The sequence below is a fragment of the Prinia subflava genome, chromosome Z, assembly GCF_021018805.1.
Source record: "Prinia subflava isolate CZ2003 ecotype Zambia chromosome Z, Cam_Psub_1.2, whole genome shotgun sequence".
NCBI lineage: Eukaryota > Metazoa > Chordata > Aves > Passeriformes > Cisticolidae > Prinia > Prinia subflava.
The window spans coordinates 30,876,094-30,890,995 of record NC_086283.1 but is presented as its reverse complement, the minus strand read 5'-3'; the positions used below and the strand labels follow the sequence as shown (position 1 = coordinate 30,890,995).

Here is a 14,902-nt window from a genome sequence, read left to right as displayed (position 1 = left end):
ACTTCTTTTCTGTGTCTTTGGTGCTTTTAAGAGTTCCTCAGTTGCCAGCAGGAATTGAAAGCACAGAAGACAATGCAAGTGATTTGAGAGCTCTTGTGTTGTGCCTTGCCATATCAAGCTTCATGACAAGCTGGACACCCCACCTGGGGGTCTGTCCAGTTAAATTCATCCCAGTTCTGTGCAAACAGCACTTCAAGGCACCAAGAAGAACAAGGACAGTGGGTGAGTGTGCATGCACACCCCCCTGGGCTGACTGTTGTGTGGGCAGAAGCTTTTCAACAGCAGTACATCTTCACTCCCCCAAGTTGGAGGAACATATCAGATCTATATGAAATGAAAATATTTGTCAAAATAGATCAAAATGTTTCAAATAATACATATTAATGTATCATATATGTAATTTATCATCTATAATACTACATATTATATATTTATATAGAAATACTATAATGAATAAAATATATATAATATATACTTAATCTTTTTCTAAGCCATTGCCTGTGGGTCATATAGGCCATCTCCTAGTGTTACTACATTTGTGTCTTCTGGTACTACTTATTATAGCCTCAGCTCCCTTGAGAGTTCCTTCAGGGAACTTCACACCAAGGGCTTCCATCATTTAAGTGATTGTGAGAACTTGTTGCTTTCCAGTTCTCCACCATCATTCTGGATTTTGGAGCATCTCAGCACATCTGTCCATGGCCCTTCCTTCATCCCCAGCCTGCAGCAGTTACAGTCATTGTTACCTCCCTCTTGCTCCAGCTCATTTGCCAAAGTGCTACCAAAGGAAGTGGAGCTGGCTCAGGATCCCTGTTGGTTTCTGGTCTCCAGGATGACCTTCAGAGAGACACTTGGAGCACTTCCTACAGAGCTGCCCTTGGGATGGGGTGTGGATTTATCCTCTCCAGGTGGCTCGTGGTAGGAGTTCTACACTCAGTGGAGTCCCAGAATTTCCTCAGCAGGTCTTTTCAGTGAGCTCTTAGCCAATGTGTGGCTCTGCTGCCATCCCAAATCTCTGCTTTCCTTGCCCAGCCTGAGTGAAGTGGATGATGTGCTGGGCATAGCTGGAGAATTCCATGGACAAAATCCTCCACCATCATCTCACATTTACATCTGCTTATTGCTCTGGATAGCATAAATCTACACTTGTTTTAGTGGAAACATCAAATTGCCTGCAGATCATTACATCCGAAATACTGATGTTCAAATACACAAAAATCAACTTGGGTTTAAAAACGAAATTTATTTTATATTGCTGCACCTGCACTTCCAGTATAGAAACATACAAATATTAATTCAAGTTTATAAATCTAGTTTATTGTTACAATTGTGCTATGTAAATAGATACAAATATAAACGTCAGTTAAAAAAAATTATTGCCAATCTTTACAACTCACTATACACAAATATGAAGTTTAACAATTGAATTCATTACATATTACCACAACTGTACAGCCCCTATACAAATACAAAAATATTAGTATCCTTCTTTAAAGAATCCCAGACCCCGTACTAACTAAATAGACTTATATAACCATACAACTCAATACATATTGAAATATTTGTAAATACATAACCATGCAATATACAGATGTAAATATATAATTCATATTTCACAAGACATAAAGCAAGACATATATAAATACACACATAACAAGCCTATCTATACATAAACAAGTATCCGTGTACCAATAAAAGAATCCTTACAACTCCATCAACAGAACTATACAGCTGTACATCTGAACCCGTATATATAAATACAGATGTAAACACATCAATATACATGCATCAATATAACAATATACATACATATATACCTCTCTAAATATCGGTCTACACAGCTGAATAAGCATAAACTTCTAACTCTCTCAGTCCAAATGTAAACATCTCTAACTAAAACTAAATTAGGAGGGATTGCAGCTGCTGATGCTCCTGGGCTCTCCCTCGGTCTCCTCCTCCAGTGCAGAGCAGCCCTCCTGCTCTGCACTGGAGGAGCAGGGACATCACAGGGACAGCACATGGGATATCTGGGAACCAAAGGGAAAACTGACTCAATATCGGAACATTTCCCTTCGCAGCACTTGCATTTCCATGGAAAGAGAAGAGAAAGGGAAGAGAAAATCCCAGTGCCTCCCCAGGAGGGTCAGAAAGGAAAAGCAGGCAGAGCAGGACAGGGTGTGCTGAGCGCAGCTGCAGCGGGACTGTCCCACAGCTGCCGGCAGTCTGGCACAGCCGGCACAGCTCCCGGGCCCTGCCGGCACAGCTGCCTTGCCCAAGGACAGCCCCTGTGCCGTCCGGGGCAGCTGCGCCGAGCAGCCCCAGCACGGGCACGGCCCGCTCCCGCCCAGCCGGGCGGCACTGCCCACGGCCGAAGCCCACGCTGCCCTCACCTGTGGCCTCACCCGGGGTCTCGAGTGGCAGCAGCACATCCCTGTTCACTGCTCTTGCTGGTGGCCTTCAGCTTCTCTCTCTGCTGGCTCCCACCAGTCTGTGGTTGTTTTCAAGGTCTTCAGTGCAGCTGTGGCAAAAGTGGAGCCTCTGGAATTGATTCCAAGGTCTGGCAGAGCTGCAGTCCGGGACTCTTCTGTGCTGCCTGCTGGCCCCCTCCATCCCCTCAGCCCTACCGTCCCCTCGCCAAGCTCTCAGCCCCCTTCACTTTCTTCAGCCCCTCACAGTCCTCTCACCCCACTCAGTGCCTTCTGACCCATCCCATCCCCTTAGACCCACCACTCCCCTCAGCCTGTGACACTTCCCTGCCACCTCAGTGCCACAATCGCCCTCTGCTCCCCCACACCCCTCAGTCCCCCAGCACCTCAAGGTCACCAACCCTTCAGTGCCACCGCCTCCTCAGCCCCCTCAGTCTCACCGTCCCTCAGCAGCTCCTCAGGGGATGGTGCCTGGGGCCACCGGCAGCTCCCACCGCTCCAGGGACACCCGGGGCTGGAACTGCTGCTCCACCCGGCCCGGCCACCAGCTCGGACCCAGCACAGGAAGAGGACAAAGAGGGGGGACAAGCAGAAAAGCAAAAGGTGAAAAAGGCAGCTGAGGGGGAAAGAAGTAAAAATGCAGCCTAGGTCTACACAGCTCTATGTAGCTAAACTTCCATATACTTCTAACTAAATAACTACGCACATTTATAAATTTAAATTTAACTATATATATTAGTGTTACTCTATACATACATGTAAATCTGAAAATCTATAAATGTAATTACATAAATATAAATATAATTTTATCATATCTATAACCATATATATGTTAATTCTATAGATGCATAAATATATGCACATATAACTCTACAAATCTAAAAACATAACTATATGGGTATAGAAATAAAACTATAGTAATCTCTAAATGTATCTATAAACAGAGAGATTCCACCTGCCCGGCGGTCACAGGCTCTCACTCTGGTCCTTCTTCGCACGCAGGGCAGCCCTCCTGGCAAGGTAGATCAGATGAATATCTGGGAAGCAAAGGGAATGCTGAGTCAATATTGCCCTTTGTACATCCTTCCCTTTGGAAGTAAGTGTACTGCTATCAACGACTGTAAAAGATGGCCTGAAAGGCAGACTCTCACTAGTGAATTTCAGACCTGCTCTTGAAACAGCAGGAATCCTTCCTAGTTTTCAAAACTTCTGAAATTTTGAAGTATCCCAACAAACTCACAACACTTCCATTTCATATGGCAGCCATGACAGCTTGAAACAGAGACAGTCCCAGCTCCCATAAAGAAGCCAAATCTTGTTCCTTCTCTGTGCTGACAGTTCTCATTGAAATGGCTAAAGCTGAAAGGTGCTGTGAGCTGAGTTATGAACTAGGACCGTTTCCTGCCATCTACAAACTGCCCTCTGCAGTGAGCAACAGCTCCTCCAGCAACACCACTAGCTCTGGGATGATAAGCAGGGAGGGAAAGAGCTCCCTATGAGGCTGACAGACTGCACCAGCTTTGCTCAAGAATGCAGATCCAAAGGGCTCTTCTCTCCTATTAGTTCTTGTGAATTTGCGGTAACTTTTTTCCTTGGGCTACTGGATTTGTGATTAATGATTTGTTTGGCCTCAGAGCTTCTGCTATTTGTATTTTTAATGTATCTCACTATAGCTATCAGCAGACTGCTACTACATTGATATAATGCTTGGAGAAAAAAAGCTCAGACTTCTACATTGACTTTTTGCTGGGGTATTCCTCTCCCGCTTCAAGAGTCACTCAGTGTTCCCTCCAGAATACTGTCAACCTGCAGCAAAATTATCCACGGACTTCAGCACAAAACTGGGACATGTGGGTTGGTGACACAACTCCCACAAGCTCATGTTTATTCCCTGCTCTCTTGCCACAGCAGAGGATTCGGTGTCAGAGCCTCTGGAGAAGCATGGAGGGCAGGGCTTGGGGAGATGGTGCCAGTGCAGGATTTGAACTAAATGCATCAGGAAGCACCAACCCTACAGACAAGAACTCAACTCTTTTGATCTCCCTTCCTGTCACAGGCAGGCTCAGAGCAGCTGTCTCACACCTCTCTAAACCAATGTGGGCTCTCTCCTCACCAAGCTCCTTGGGCTCCTGGGACCTGTGCCCACAGCTCCTGGTCCCAGATGAAGCTCCCTCTGCTGCAGCCCTGTCCATACTGTCCTCTCCTGAAGACTCAGGGGCAACGCTAATATTGTCCTGAAAAGAAAAACAGGAAGAAAGAAACTGAAAGATCACTGGCTATTTTCTGCAGGGACACAATAGTTCAGAGCCTGCAACATCTCCTTCTCTTAAGGAAGAAAATGCTTTTAAAAACTTGTAGAAGACAAAAGGTCATCACTCTTTGCAATAAGATATGGGATTCTTCCCAAGAAAACGAGCACCCAAACTTGACCAACACAGGCTCACACCTTTTCATCCTTACTCAGGCGGAAGCTTTTTCATTCCCTCTTTCAGAAATCTTGCTTTACAAAGCAAACCCTTCCCTGTCCAGTCACAGCTGAGCTGAAGAATGCCTTGCTTCTCAGCTATGCAATGACATTCAAAAGCTCTCAGTCCAGCCCCTTTTATCCCTGTCCAATGGACTTACCTGAGCAGAGGGACACCTTTCAGGCAGGGATGGTGAAACCATCTTCTCCAGTGTCTCAAGCACAAGGTCCAGATCCAGTAGTGGCAATTCCTCTTCACCAGGAGTACTCCATACCCAGCTGGGGGCTGTCCATGCTGCATAACCACCACTGCAAGCTGGAGCACTGGGGGCTGAAGTGCCCAATGCAGCTGCAAGAATCCAAACACATTGGTCAGGCTCCAGAATGTGGCTTTGGGACGCAGAGCTCTGTTGCTGCCTTGGATCAAACATCACAGGAAGCACACAGCAACCTCAATTCCAGAAATGTATTCAAACTTCCCAGGGAACTGAAGAGTGAGTTCTTTCTCTTAAAACTATTTATCCTTATTGATGTGTACATAGATTAAAGTATGGATTGTAAAACTTATATAGACATACACATACATGAACACTTTATAATCACAGCCTTTTGCATCTCCCCAGCAGCTTTTGGATTTGGCTGCTTGCGTTTCTCATCACAGGAGACCACAGAAAGGGGATTCATACAGGAAGAGCCCAGATGTTTAGACACACATGCTGAAATTAAATTGGGAGTTTGTTCTAAAAACAGCCTTGTGGGTGAGGCCATAATTGTGCAGCTGCAGTGGCTCTGGGGCACATAGAGCTCATTTCAGTGGCACTGCTTGATTTGCAGGATAGACAGTCTTAAACATCTGCAATATCCTATCACTGTCCTAGTTTGGCTTCATTCAAAGAAAGAAGGCAGTTCACCTAACACTGACCACTTGTCAGGCACTATTTTTCACCTTTCATTTGCACCTCAGCAGAGAGGATGTCTGGAAAATGTCCAGAACACTATCAAATCTGCAGGAAAGACACGAAAAGCAGACTGAGAATCTTGCTGGTTTTAAGGTCCCTCTTCCTAATACACTTGACACTCTCTACCTGATTCTCACTTGAGATTTACCCATGACAGAGCACTGTGGGAAAACACTTCAAAGGGTCATTTTCCTGGACCTGTTTGAAAAGCAAGGGTGGAAACTCTTTCCCTAACTGATGCGTCATTGGCTGTTGAGCGCTGCTCTGAGCATCTGCAACTGCTGCTCTCTGGAGAAGTCATGGAAGTGCTGTGATGGTCTATGGGAACCAGTGGAACAATGAGCTCAGGGTGGCACTTGAGGTCCATCTGAACCAGTGGAATGATAAGCTCATGCTTGAGCTGAAATTTGCATGTGCCTGTTTCCTCTGATGAAACCCCAGGAAGTCCGGATGTGGCTAACACTATCTTGGGAGATGCTACGAAAGCCTCAGACTCCTGAGGACCTCGACTTTGCCTGAAAGGGCCTGCAGGCAGCTCTGAATCCTCAGATGAGGCAGCAGCAAGGTCCTGGTAGGAGAGTGCTGTGTAGCAGTGAGGGAAGAAGAAAGGAAGCAAAGGGAAGACTAGGTCATTATTTGCCTTCGGGTATGTTTCCCTTGCCAGCAACTGTATTTCTGTCATGGAAGACAAAAGCTCCCATCCTCCCAAGCAGAGTGAGAAAGAAGAAAAAAACAAAAAAACCAAACAAACAACCAAACCCAACATGTTCTGGGGCCATTCAACAAGAAATGACTTGTCTACTTAGCTCTCCACTATTTGTTCAACTGACTGGGAAAACTGTCCCACTGCTATTCCTTGGTAGGAGGCAACTGCCAGAAACCAAACTACCACGTCTGTTCCCCTCTGCTCCAAACGGGACAGGAGGCTCCCCCCCACTGGGCCTGACCACAACTGAGCCCTCGGCTCACACGCACTCACAGAGAGTTCCCCAAGCATCCTAGGGCCGGGCAAGGAGCAGCGCCAGCCACGGCGCAGGGCTGGGCCAGCTGCAGGCCGAGCGGACCAGGGTGTGGTAAGCATGGCTGCGGTGGGACTGTCCCACAGCCGGCACAGCTCCCGGGCCCTGCCGGCACAGCTGCCTTGCCCACAGACAGCCCCTGTGCCATCCGGGGCAGCTGCGCTGAGCAGCCCCAGCATGGGCAGAGCTCGCTCCTGCCCAGCCAGGCACTCCCCCCGCCGAAGCCAACGCCACCCTCTGTGCCCACAGCTCCCACCCCGTCTCACCGGCTCTGGGCAGCTGCCCAGCGGGGAAGGCGGGCAGCGGCCGGTCCGTGTGGAGCTGCTGGAAGCGGCTGGGCTGGCGGCTGCGCACCTCCAGCCCCGCCGCTAGCCGCAGCCTATTAGCCCTGGTCAGGCGCTTGATGCGGAGGAGGAGGTCGGGGCGGTCACGGCGAAAGTTGGGATTCCTGAAGTGGAGCCAGCCCCCAGCATCGCCCGGCACAGCTGCGCCAACCCAGCCCGGCACCTTTTGGAAGCCGTAGAGGTTCAGCTGGCGCACGAAACTGCCGAAGTGCGTGGCTTGGAAAGAGTCCGGGGCCGCCCCCACCCCCTTGCTGCCCCCCCCCCATGGGCATTGGCCGGGCTGAGCAGCTCCCGCTCGAAGAGGGAACGGTCGATGAATAGCCCCCGGGCCTGGCTGTCCCAGCGCACGGAGCGGACGCAGGGGTTGTTCACCAGGCGCCACAGCTTGGCGGGGAAGGTGCTGGCGTTGAGCCCGGCAGGCAGCGGCACCTCCGCCATGGTGCTGATCACCGACTGTCGCCACAACGCCCGAAGCGTAACGGCCACGGCTGCACCGGTGGCACACAGCCTGAGGGGGGCGCTGCATTTGGCCCCGCGCCTGCCCAGCGTGGCCCCAGCACAGGCCGGACTTGGTGGTGGAGACGAGCGCCGCGGAGCTGGGGCTGTGGGCACAGCGCGGGCATGGCGGCTCCCGGGACTGACTGGGCAGGGCAGGGTATGGCAAGGTGCAAATCCTTTTATTTTCTCTAGCTGCAGTCATCCTTCTGCCTTTGCTTTGCAGCACAACCCCAAACAACTAAGGCAAGTGCAGGACCTTTCGAAAGGGGGTCCAAATTGAGCAGTCCCACGGGAAATTCTTCCTATTTGTCCAGTTAAAGCAAAATCACTTTGTGTTCTGCATAGCTGAAGGGAGGAAAAAGATCTTAGACTGAGTAGCTGTACTATTTTGGTTGGGGCTGGAAACAGAGTTCCCCACTTGAAAGCAGACTGATCAAATGGGAGAAGGGGAAATTGTGAAATGAGAGAATTGAAGACGTTCTGTTTGCCCCTTTTCCAGCCAGCTGGCTAGTGCTTTCTCACTGTGTTCGGCAGATTTGGCACATTTCTCATTCTTTGGAGGTAGAAGCAGCAAGAGGAAGGGGCAGCAATTTTGTCAGCATTTTCATCAAAGCTAAAATCCTGTCCCCTGGAAGGATGTTGCTTTTTGTGAGGGATTAATCACCTGCAGTTACAGTGAACTCATGCTGGTGTCTTCACCAAGAGTTTTTGCATTTTTCTTTCCGCAGGAATAATTTCTTCCCCTCTTTTTTTTTTTTTTTTCCCCCAGTCAGGGGACAGTTACAACACAAAATCTCTCCTGCAGCCAGGTATTTTCAATAAAGCAACAAAGATGATCTTGCAATCATCTGTGCTTTTGTCACTTGTTCTTTGTATTTTAAATTCTCTCTTCAACTGGAAACATTTTTCATAGCATGAAAAAATAGACCTATTTCTTCCATCTCTTTTAATCAATGCCCTTTTTATGTCTTTATATCATTTAACCATGAGGGCTCATGTGAGTGTATTTGGTGGTATGGCAGAAGCTCATCCCACACACAATGGATGTTCTCCTTACTTCCAGCCTGTATTGAGTTCCAGGTGATATTGCCTGCTCTTGCCCTCCTTCCAGGTCCCTTTGTGAGCAGCCTAGCTCTGTCACTTTCTGTTGCTGTCCTGTGGGTGGCATGCTGACACAAGGATTGTTGGTCTCATCACATTCTGTAGTAGTCTTTTGGACTGAGTGTTTTAAAAATGCCCTGTCGTCTCTTCGTCTGTGTGCTGGCTTTCTGAGAAAAATTGGAACCTAATACCTAGAAAATCTCTTCCCAATTCCTCTTAAATTGTTTAAAACAGAACCTGAATTATGAATGATCCACCTGGGTGGGATAGGGTTTGTCTTTAAACACAGTGTAACAATGCTCACAAAAATTATCCCAGCAACTGAATTACAATTAAATTTCTAATGAATAGGCAAAAAGTAAAAGGCAGGAGTTCAGAAAAGAAGGGGCATCTTTCTTCATGTTTTATGGTCCTTATTTCCCACATGTCTATCTATGTGCTGCTTCATCCAGAAAAGCTGCTTTTTGAAGACCTCCTTTGTAATCTTGTGTCATGAGAAAAACTGGCCCTGTGCCCTACTAGAGATGAGGAAGCAGGTGGTTAAAAAGTGGATTGTCCATTATAATGTTTAGGCACACCTGTAATACAGTTGTGGTTACATTGACTTTTCCACCTTACTCTGTGGCTAAGAATGAGGAGTTACCCTTAGCTGTGTTTTAAGGATACTGAGACTTAAAAAGAAATGTGCTCCTCTTGTGTCTGGCAGCATGAATCTTCCCCAATTTTCTACACTACTGGTAAAATTTATTACATTATTACAACCAGTCTGTGTAAAAATATACAAATACCAACTTCTGTTTAAAAAAATTTATTACCAAACACTACAACTTGTTATCCACAAAGATCAATTAGGTGTTTAACAACTTATATTTATTACGTATTACTAAAGGCTTAAAGCCTGTATAGAAATACAATAATATGTATTCCCTCACTAAATAGCCCTAGACTAAGAACTCGAGAGAAAATTATACAGCTATACAACTCTGTACATGTTTAAATGGAATTAAATACATATATATGCACATAGATATAAATACATATATAACTCTAGAGCAATCTACAAATGTAAATATAGATTAAACATTACATATTACATATTATATATATATAAAAGTAGGTATATAAACCAAACCTATCTATAAATATATGTACTGTACCAATCTAAATATCCATCCACCTGCATCAAAACAAATATACAGCTATACATCTGAACACATATGTAAAGATAACTAAACAGACAGAAATAGATCAATATAAATATAAACATAGATATATCCACTGATACAAATACCAATATACCTAAAGAGCCATATGCCTATAACTGCATCAATAGAAAGAGATACGTACACTACTGTAAATCTAAAAAACAGAGCTAAACACAGATATAACAAATGTATACTTGTATACTTAGATACGTGTATACACATATATGTAATTACACACATTTATGCCTATACATATATTTGTAGGCTCTGTAGACCTCTCGGGTTGACCCCTGTGGGATTGCATTTTATGAAAATGGTTTGCTCTGGCTCACTCCTGGAAAATGTATGGTTTATCTCAAGTCTGTACCCTCCCTGCAGTATCCTGTATCTGTAACCTCATTGGCTGGAGAATGTTACCGCGCCCCTTTGAACCTCTGTGTTAAGAATGCTACGGCAAGGGGATTCGGCCTCTTTGCCCCTCTTCCCCTGGAGGCCTCCGGATGCTCCCCTTCCCCTTGCCCCCTTCCCCTTCCCCCCTTCCCTTCCCCCACTCCCACAGGACCATGCTCCCTGCCTGGAGTGAGGCTCTGAATAAACCCTCATCTCATCAGCACCCCACCGGCATCTGAAGTCTCTTTGCCTGCCAGCACGGGAACAACCATGACCTGAGGACCCTGGGGGTCTCCTGGGGAACCCTCCCCGGGAGCCCCCCAAAATTTAAACAACAATAGACCCCTGTGTTCACATTAGGAAGGGAGCAACGCTGACAGTCAGGGCATATAGAAATTATATTAGAGGCTTGTGCTGGAGTTAATCCAAAAAATCACCAAAGCCCCAGCATTTTGGTGAAAAAAGGAGTGACTCAGTTTAGTTTGTTCTATTTTGTTAGGCAAAATATGCTGCACTGATAAGGTTAACAAGTCTGCCTGGGCATTACCTTCAGTGAGAAAGCCAGGTAGATTGGAATGTGACCTGATATGCATCACAAAGTAAGAAGCTGTCCTTTGGTCTAACAGAGAGACCAGCAGTTTTAACCAGGAAAAAAGAATGTAATTTTTTACATTTTTCAAAACAGAATTCTCTGCTCTCTGTACAATACCTGAAACATATGCGGAGTCAGTAATCAGATTAAAAGGTGTGCTAAATTTCTGAAACACTCTGACCACAGCAGCTAATTCCACTATTTGTGGAGACCTTTCAACAACAGCAATATCAGATTGCCAAGTTCCAGTTTCAGGGTCCCTCCATACAATCACTGATTTATGGGTTTTCCCAGACCCATCTGTGAATATTGTCATAGCTTGCAAAGGAGTCTCACTTCTCTTTGGCTTGGGGATTAAATTAAAAGGCGAACTTAATAATTTGTGTTTAGGCGGATGGATAGATATCTACCCTGGGTAATTTGTTAAAGCAATTTGCAATTTTTCAGACATCTGTAGCAACCAATTCAAATAAAACATTGTGAGAGGTAGATAGATACGATCAAAATCTTTCCCAGCCAAAGCGGTCAGTCTTTGACGAGCCTTGACAATCAGCATGACCATAAGTTCACCTAGCATGGAAATAGTCTTGGGCATATTTTTAGGCAAAAAGACCCATTCGATAATTAGCAGAGGGTCTGGTTTTTCTGAGTCCCACTGAAATATTAAGGCATAAGGCTGTTTGTTAGGATTCAGAATGATTAGCCACAGTGGTAGTTCAGGAGCCCACCTAGCTGATTGCCTCTGAGAGACAGCATCAGCTACCTTTTGAAGCGCAATTTGTGCTTCTTTGTTTAAGCATCTGGGTGGTAAGAGGTTGGGCTCTCCTCCCATGAGGGCAAACAATGGCTCTAAATCTGCATTTGAAATCCCAAGCAAGGGATGGACCCTATTTATTGTTCCCAGCAATTTTTGTGCATCATGTAAAGGTTTGATTTCAGTTGAAATTTTCAAGGGTTGTGTAGAAATAGAATGCATGCTTATTCGCCAGCCCAAGTATTTCCAGGGAGATGTCTTTTGAACATTCTCAGAAGCAATGGTGAGGCCTGCTGAGGTAATAGCTTGGCAGACAGCCTGCACTGCTTCCTCCACTGGACCCAGAGCCTCTGCAGAGATAAGAATATCAATCATATAATGATACAACAGAACATGAGGCATTTGTTCCCGGATCGGGCTCAGGGTTTTTGCCAAGTACCACCGGCATAAAATTGGGCTATTTCACATTCTTTGGGAAAGTGATAACTAATGATATTGATTTAGTGGTGCCTGCATATTAATGCTCAGCACAGAAAAGCTAAATTTCGGTCCATCATCTGGATGCAGCGGAATGTCAAAAAAACAATCCTTTAAATCAATTACTGTTAGATGTCAATTTCTAGGAATCATAGACGGGGAAGGGAGGCCTGGTTGTAGGGGCTCCATTCCCTCAATTACCTTGTTTATTTTCCTCAAGTCATGCAATAGCCTCCACCCCCCAGACTGCTTTTTAATTACAAACACAGGTGAATTCCAAGGGCTATTAGATGGGACTGTGTGACCCTTTTCCACCTGTACCTGTACAAGTTCTTGTAATATGCGTAGTTTTTCTAATGACATGGGCTGTTGGTCTACCCAAATTGGATCAGAGGATTTCCAAGTCAGTTTGGGGGTGTTGCATGCCCCAATGACCCTTATACAGAATTTGACTGCACAAAAATTCCCCATTGAGATAGAACATCTCTCCCCCACAAAATCAGCGGTGCAGACAACACATAAGGCCTGACCGTGGCTACCCTCCCCTCAGACCCTGTGATCTGCACCAGGTGTTGGCTTTGATAGCTTTGACTGTTTCCACCCACCCCTGAGAGGACCTGGGGGACAGGCATTAATGGCCAATCATTAGGCCATTGGTTTCGGGAGATAAGACTAATATCCATGCCTGTATCAATGAGTCCGGTTAAAATTAACTCTTTGCCTCTCAGCGACACTTTGCATCGGCACATAGGACGTTCAGGAGTTATGCGCTGCATCCAAAAAATTTGTGGTATCCCTGTTGAACCAAACCTGCCTCCCCTCTGATTTGCTATCAGGGGTGTGGATAAGGGGGCTGCTGGGAAAAGTACAAGCTAGGCAATTTTGGTCCATGCTGGACCACGCAGCGGGGCTGTGGGGTCCAAGCCATGATTTTTATTTCTCCAACCGTGTCATAATCAATAACTCCCGGTAAAACAAACAATCCTGTTACTGAGGTAGAAGATCTACCTAAAAGCAAAGCATGGTGACCTGGTAGCAAAGGTCCGTAAGTTCCTGTGGGGAGACAAAACACTGAGCAATTGGTCAATGTTACTGTATCACGGGTTGAAATGTCCAATCCGGTGCTCCCTGGGGTTGCTGGACATAGGTCAGAGATGGTCCGGTGGATGGGGGCTGGGCTGGCTGTAAGCTGAAGGTTGCTCCTGGTTACTGTGACAGCTGCTGGGTTGGCTGTGGGACTTGTGTCTTCACGTGTCGCCATCCCATGCTGTGAGATGAGTGTCCCTGCAAAGGCTGGCCATTTTTGTGACATTTAGAGCGATAGGAATTAGCAAAGTAAGGACCTTTCTGGCAGCGAGGGCACATGCTTGGTGTTCTCGGGTTTTGTGCCTTTCGATAGTCTTTCGTAATGTGCCCGGGCTCCCCACAGCTGAAACAAACTGACTGCTTTTTGGGTATCATCTTTAAAGTGGCAAAAGCATTGGCTATGCCTTGTCCCACAGCTTGGTAGGTTACTGCTGTAGTGTGCTGCAATGTCCCCAGGCGGTTGCAGGCTTCTATCATTTGAAGCAGTGTGGGCTCAGGTTCTGGGGGCAGGGCTTTCAAGAGGTGTTTACAGTCATCGTTAGCATTTTCTAGAGCTGGTTGGAGGAGCACAACTTCCCTGTGTTGGTCGTTATCAATCTGTCTCTCCAGTGCTTGTTTCAATTTGTCCACAAACTGCATATAAGGGTTCTTGGGGATCCGGTTTAATATTTATGAAGGACTGTTGCGGGGTTTTTGGATCAGGAACTTTAAGAAATGCAAAACGAGCTGCCTCCGTGATCCCTTCCAGGGCTTCTCTCGCCAAGGCAGCCTGCCATTAGGATCAGTATGTGCTCCCTCCCCCACTAAGTGATCAGTAGTTAAGGCAACCAGGGCTTGGTTTACCTGCCCTGCATATGTTACAATTAAGTTCTCCAGTCTCATTTTCCATTGTGCCATGAAAATTGCATATTGCGTTAGGGTGAGCAAAAGGTTTGCTAAGGATTTAATGTCATGAGGGGTCATGACGTGAGTAGTGAAAGTTGCTCTCAACAAATTACTGAAATAAGGGGACCCCAGTCCATATTCTGCCGCGGTATGGCGCAGTTCCTTAATTTCTGAGTGGCCCAAGGGCTCCCACTGTGGATTCCTCCCCCTCGGGCCGAGTCGCACAAGGGCTACAAATATTTCTGCTGCAGTATCAAAGTCTCTGTCCTTAAGGGCTTTCTTTTTTATCCTTAACCAGTTGTTATGTGTATTTGAAGAGAATAAGTCCAGATCTTTTTTGGGGCTGGAGTCAAAAGACTCTTCGTCACTGCTAGAGTCAAAGTCCCCATAAGCGATTAGTGTTCGGTGGCTCTGGGATTGCTGGTGGGATACCGGTAGGGTTGCAGGTGGTGGCTGGGCTCCATCCCTGGCGTTCATCGGGGATGGGGTGCGGACAGGGGACAGGGAGCGGGACCTGGGCAGGTTTCGGTCTGGCAAGGCTGCCGTGGCCGTCTCCGTGGTGGTATTGCAGGCTGCCTCGCTCCCTCTCTCTTTTTTAATCGCGTCCATGACTGCCCTCCATGCAGGAAGCAGGCATAGCTCTGGCTCGTGGCCAGGCAGCGTAGCCAGGTCGTAGAGATTTACGCCGACCTTGTCTCAGTA

General features: G+C 46.6%; 1 protein-coding gene and 1 long non-coding RNA gene across 2 annotated transcripts; both read right to left on the bottom strand.

The window, feature by feature from the left end:
- Positions 1–1,700: 1,700 nt before the first annotated feature.
- Positions 1,701–3,005, bottom strand: LOC134564262 (uncharacterized). The gene is made up of 3 exons (XR_010083504.1): positions 2,867–3,005; positions 2,391–2,518; positions 1,701–2,027 (listed from the first exon to the last, which is right to left on the bottom strand). It is a non-coding gene; the product is annotated as an uncharacterized LOC134564262 (long non-coding RNA).
- A 358-nt stretch (positions 3,006–3,363) lies between these two features.
- On the bottom strand, positions 3,364–7,912 carry LOC134564502 (uncharacterized). The gene is made up of 4 exons (XM_063423398.1): positions 7,135–7,912; positions 5,052–5,239; positions 4,540–4,660; positions 3,364–3,463 (listed from the first exon to the last, which is right to left on the bottom strand). Exons 1-4 carry the CDS (start codon positions 7,910–7,912, stop codon positions 3,393–3,395), a joined length of 1,158 nt encoding a protein of 385 aa, XP_063279468.1. The 3' UTR covers positions 3,364–3,392.
- Between the last annotated feature and the right edge of the window lie 6,990 nt (positions 7,913–14,902).

Bases quoted from the DNA above. Each gene is read 5' to 3' on its own strand.
- LOC134564502 (XM_063423398.1), bottom strand. From the start codon at position 7,912: ATGACTGCAGCTAGAGAAAATAAAAGGATTTGCACCTTGCCATACCCT. The intron at 4,661-5,051 runs GTAAGTCCATTG...TTTTCTTTTCAG, and splicing joins AAAGGTGTCCCTCTGCTCAG to GACAATATTAGCGTTGCCCC. The intron at 3,464-4,539 runs GTGAGGAGAGAG...TTTGCTTCCCAG, and splicing joins CCAGGAGCCCAAGGAGCTTG to ATATTCATCTGATCTACCTT.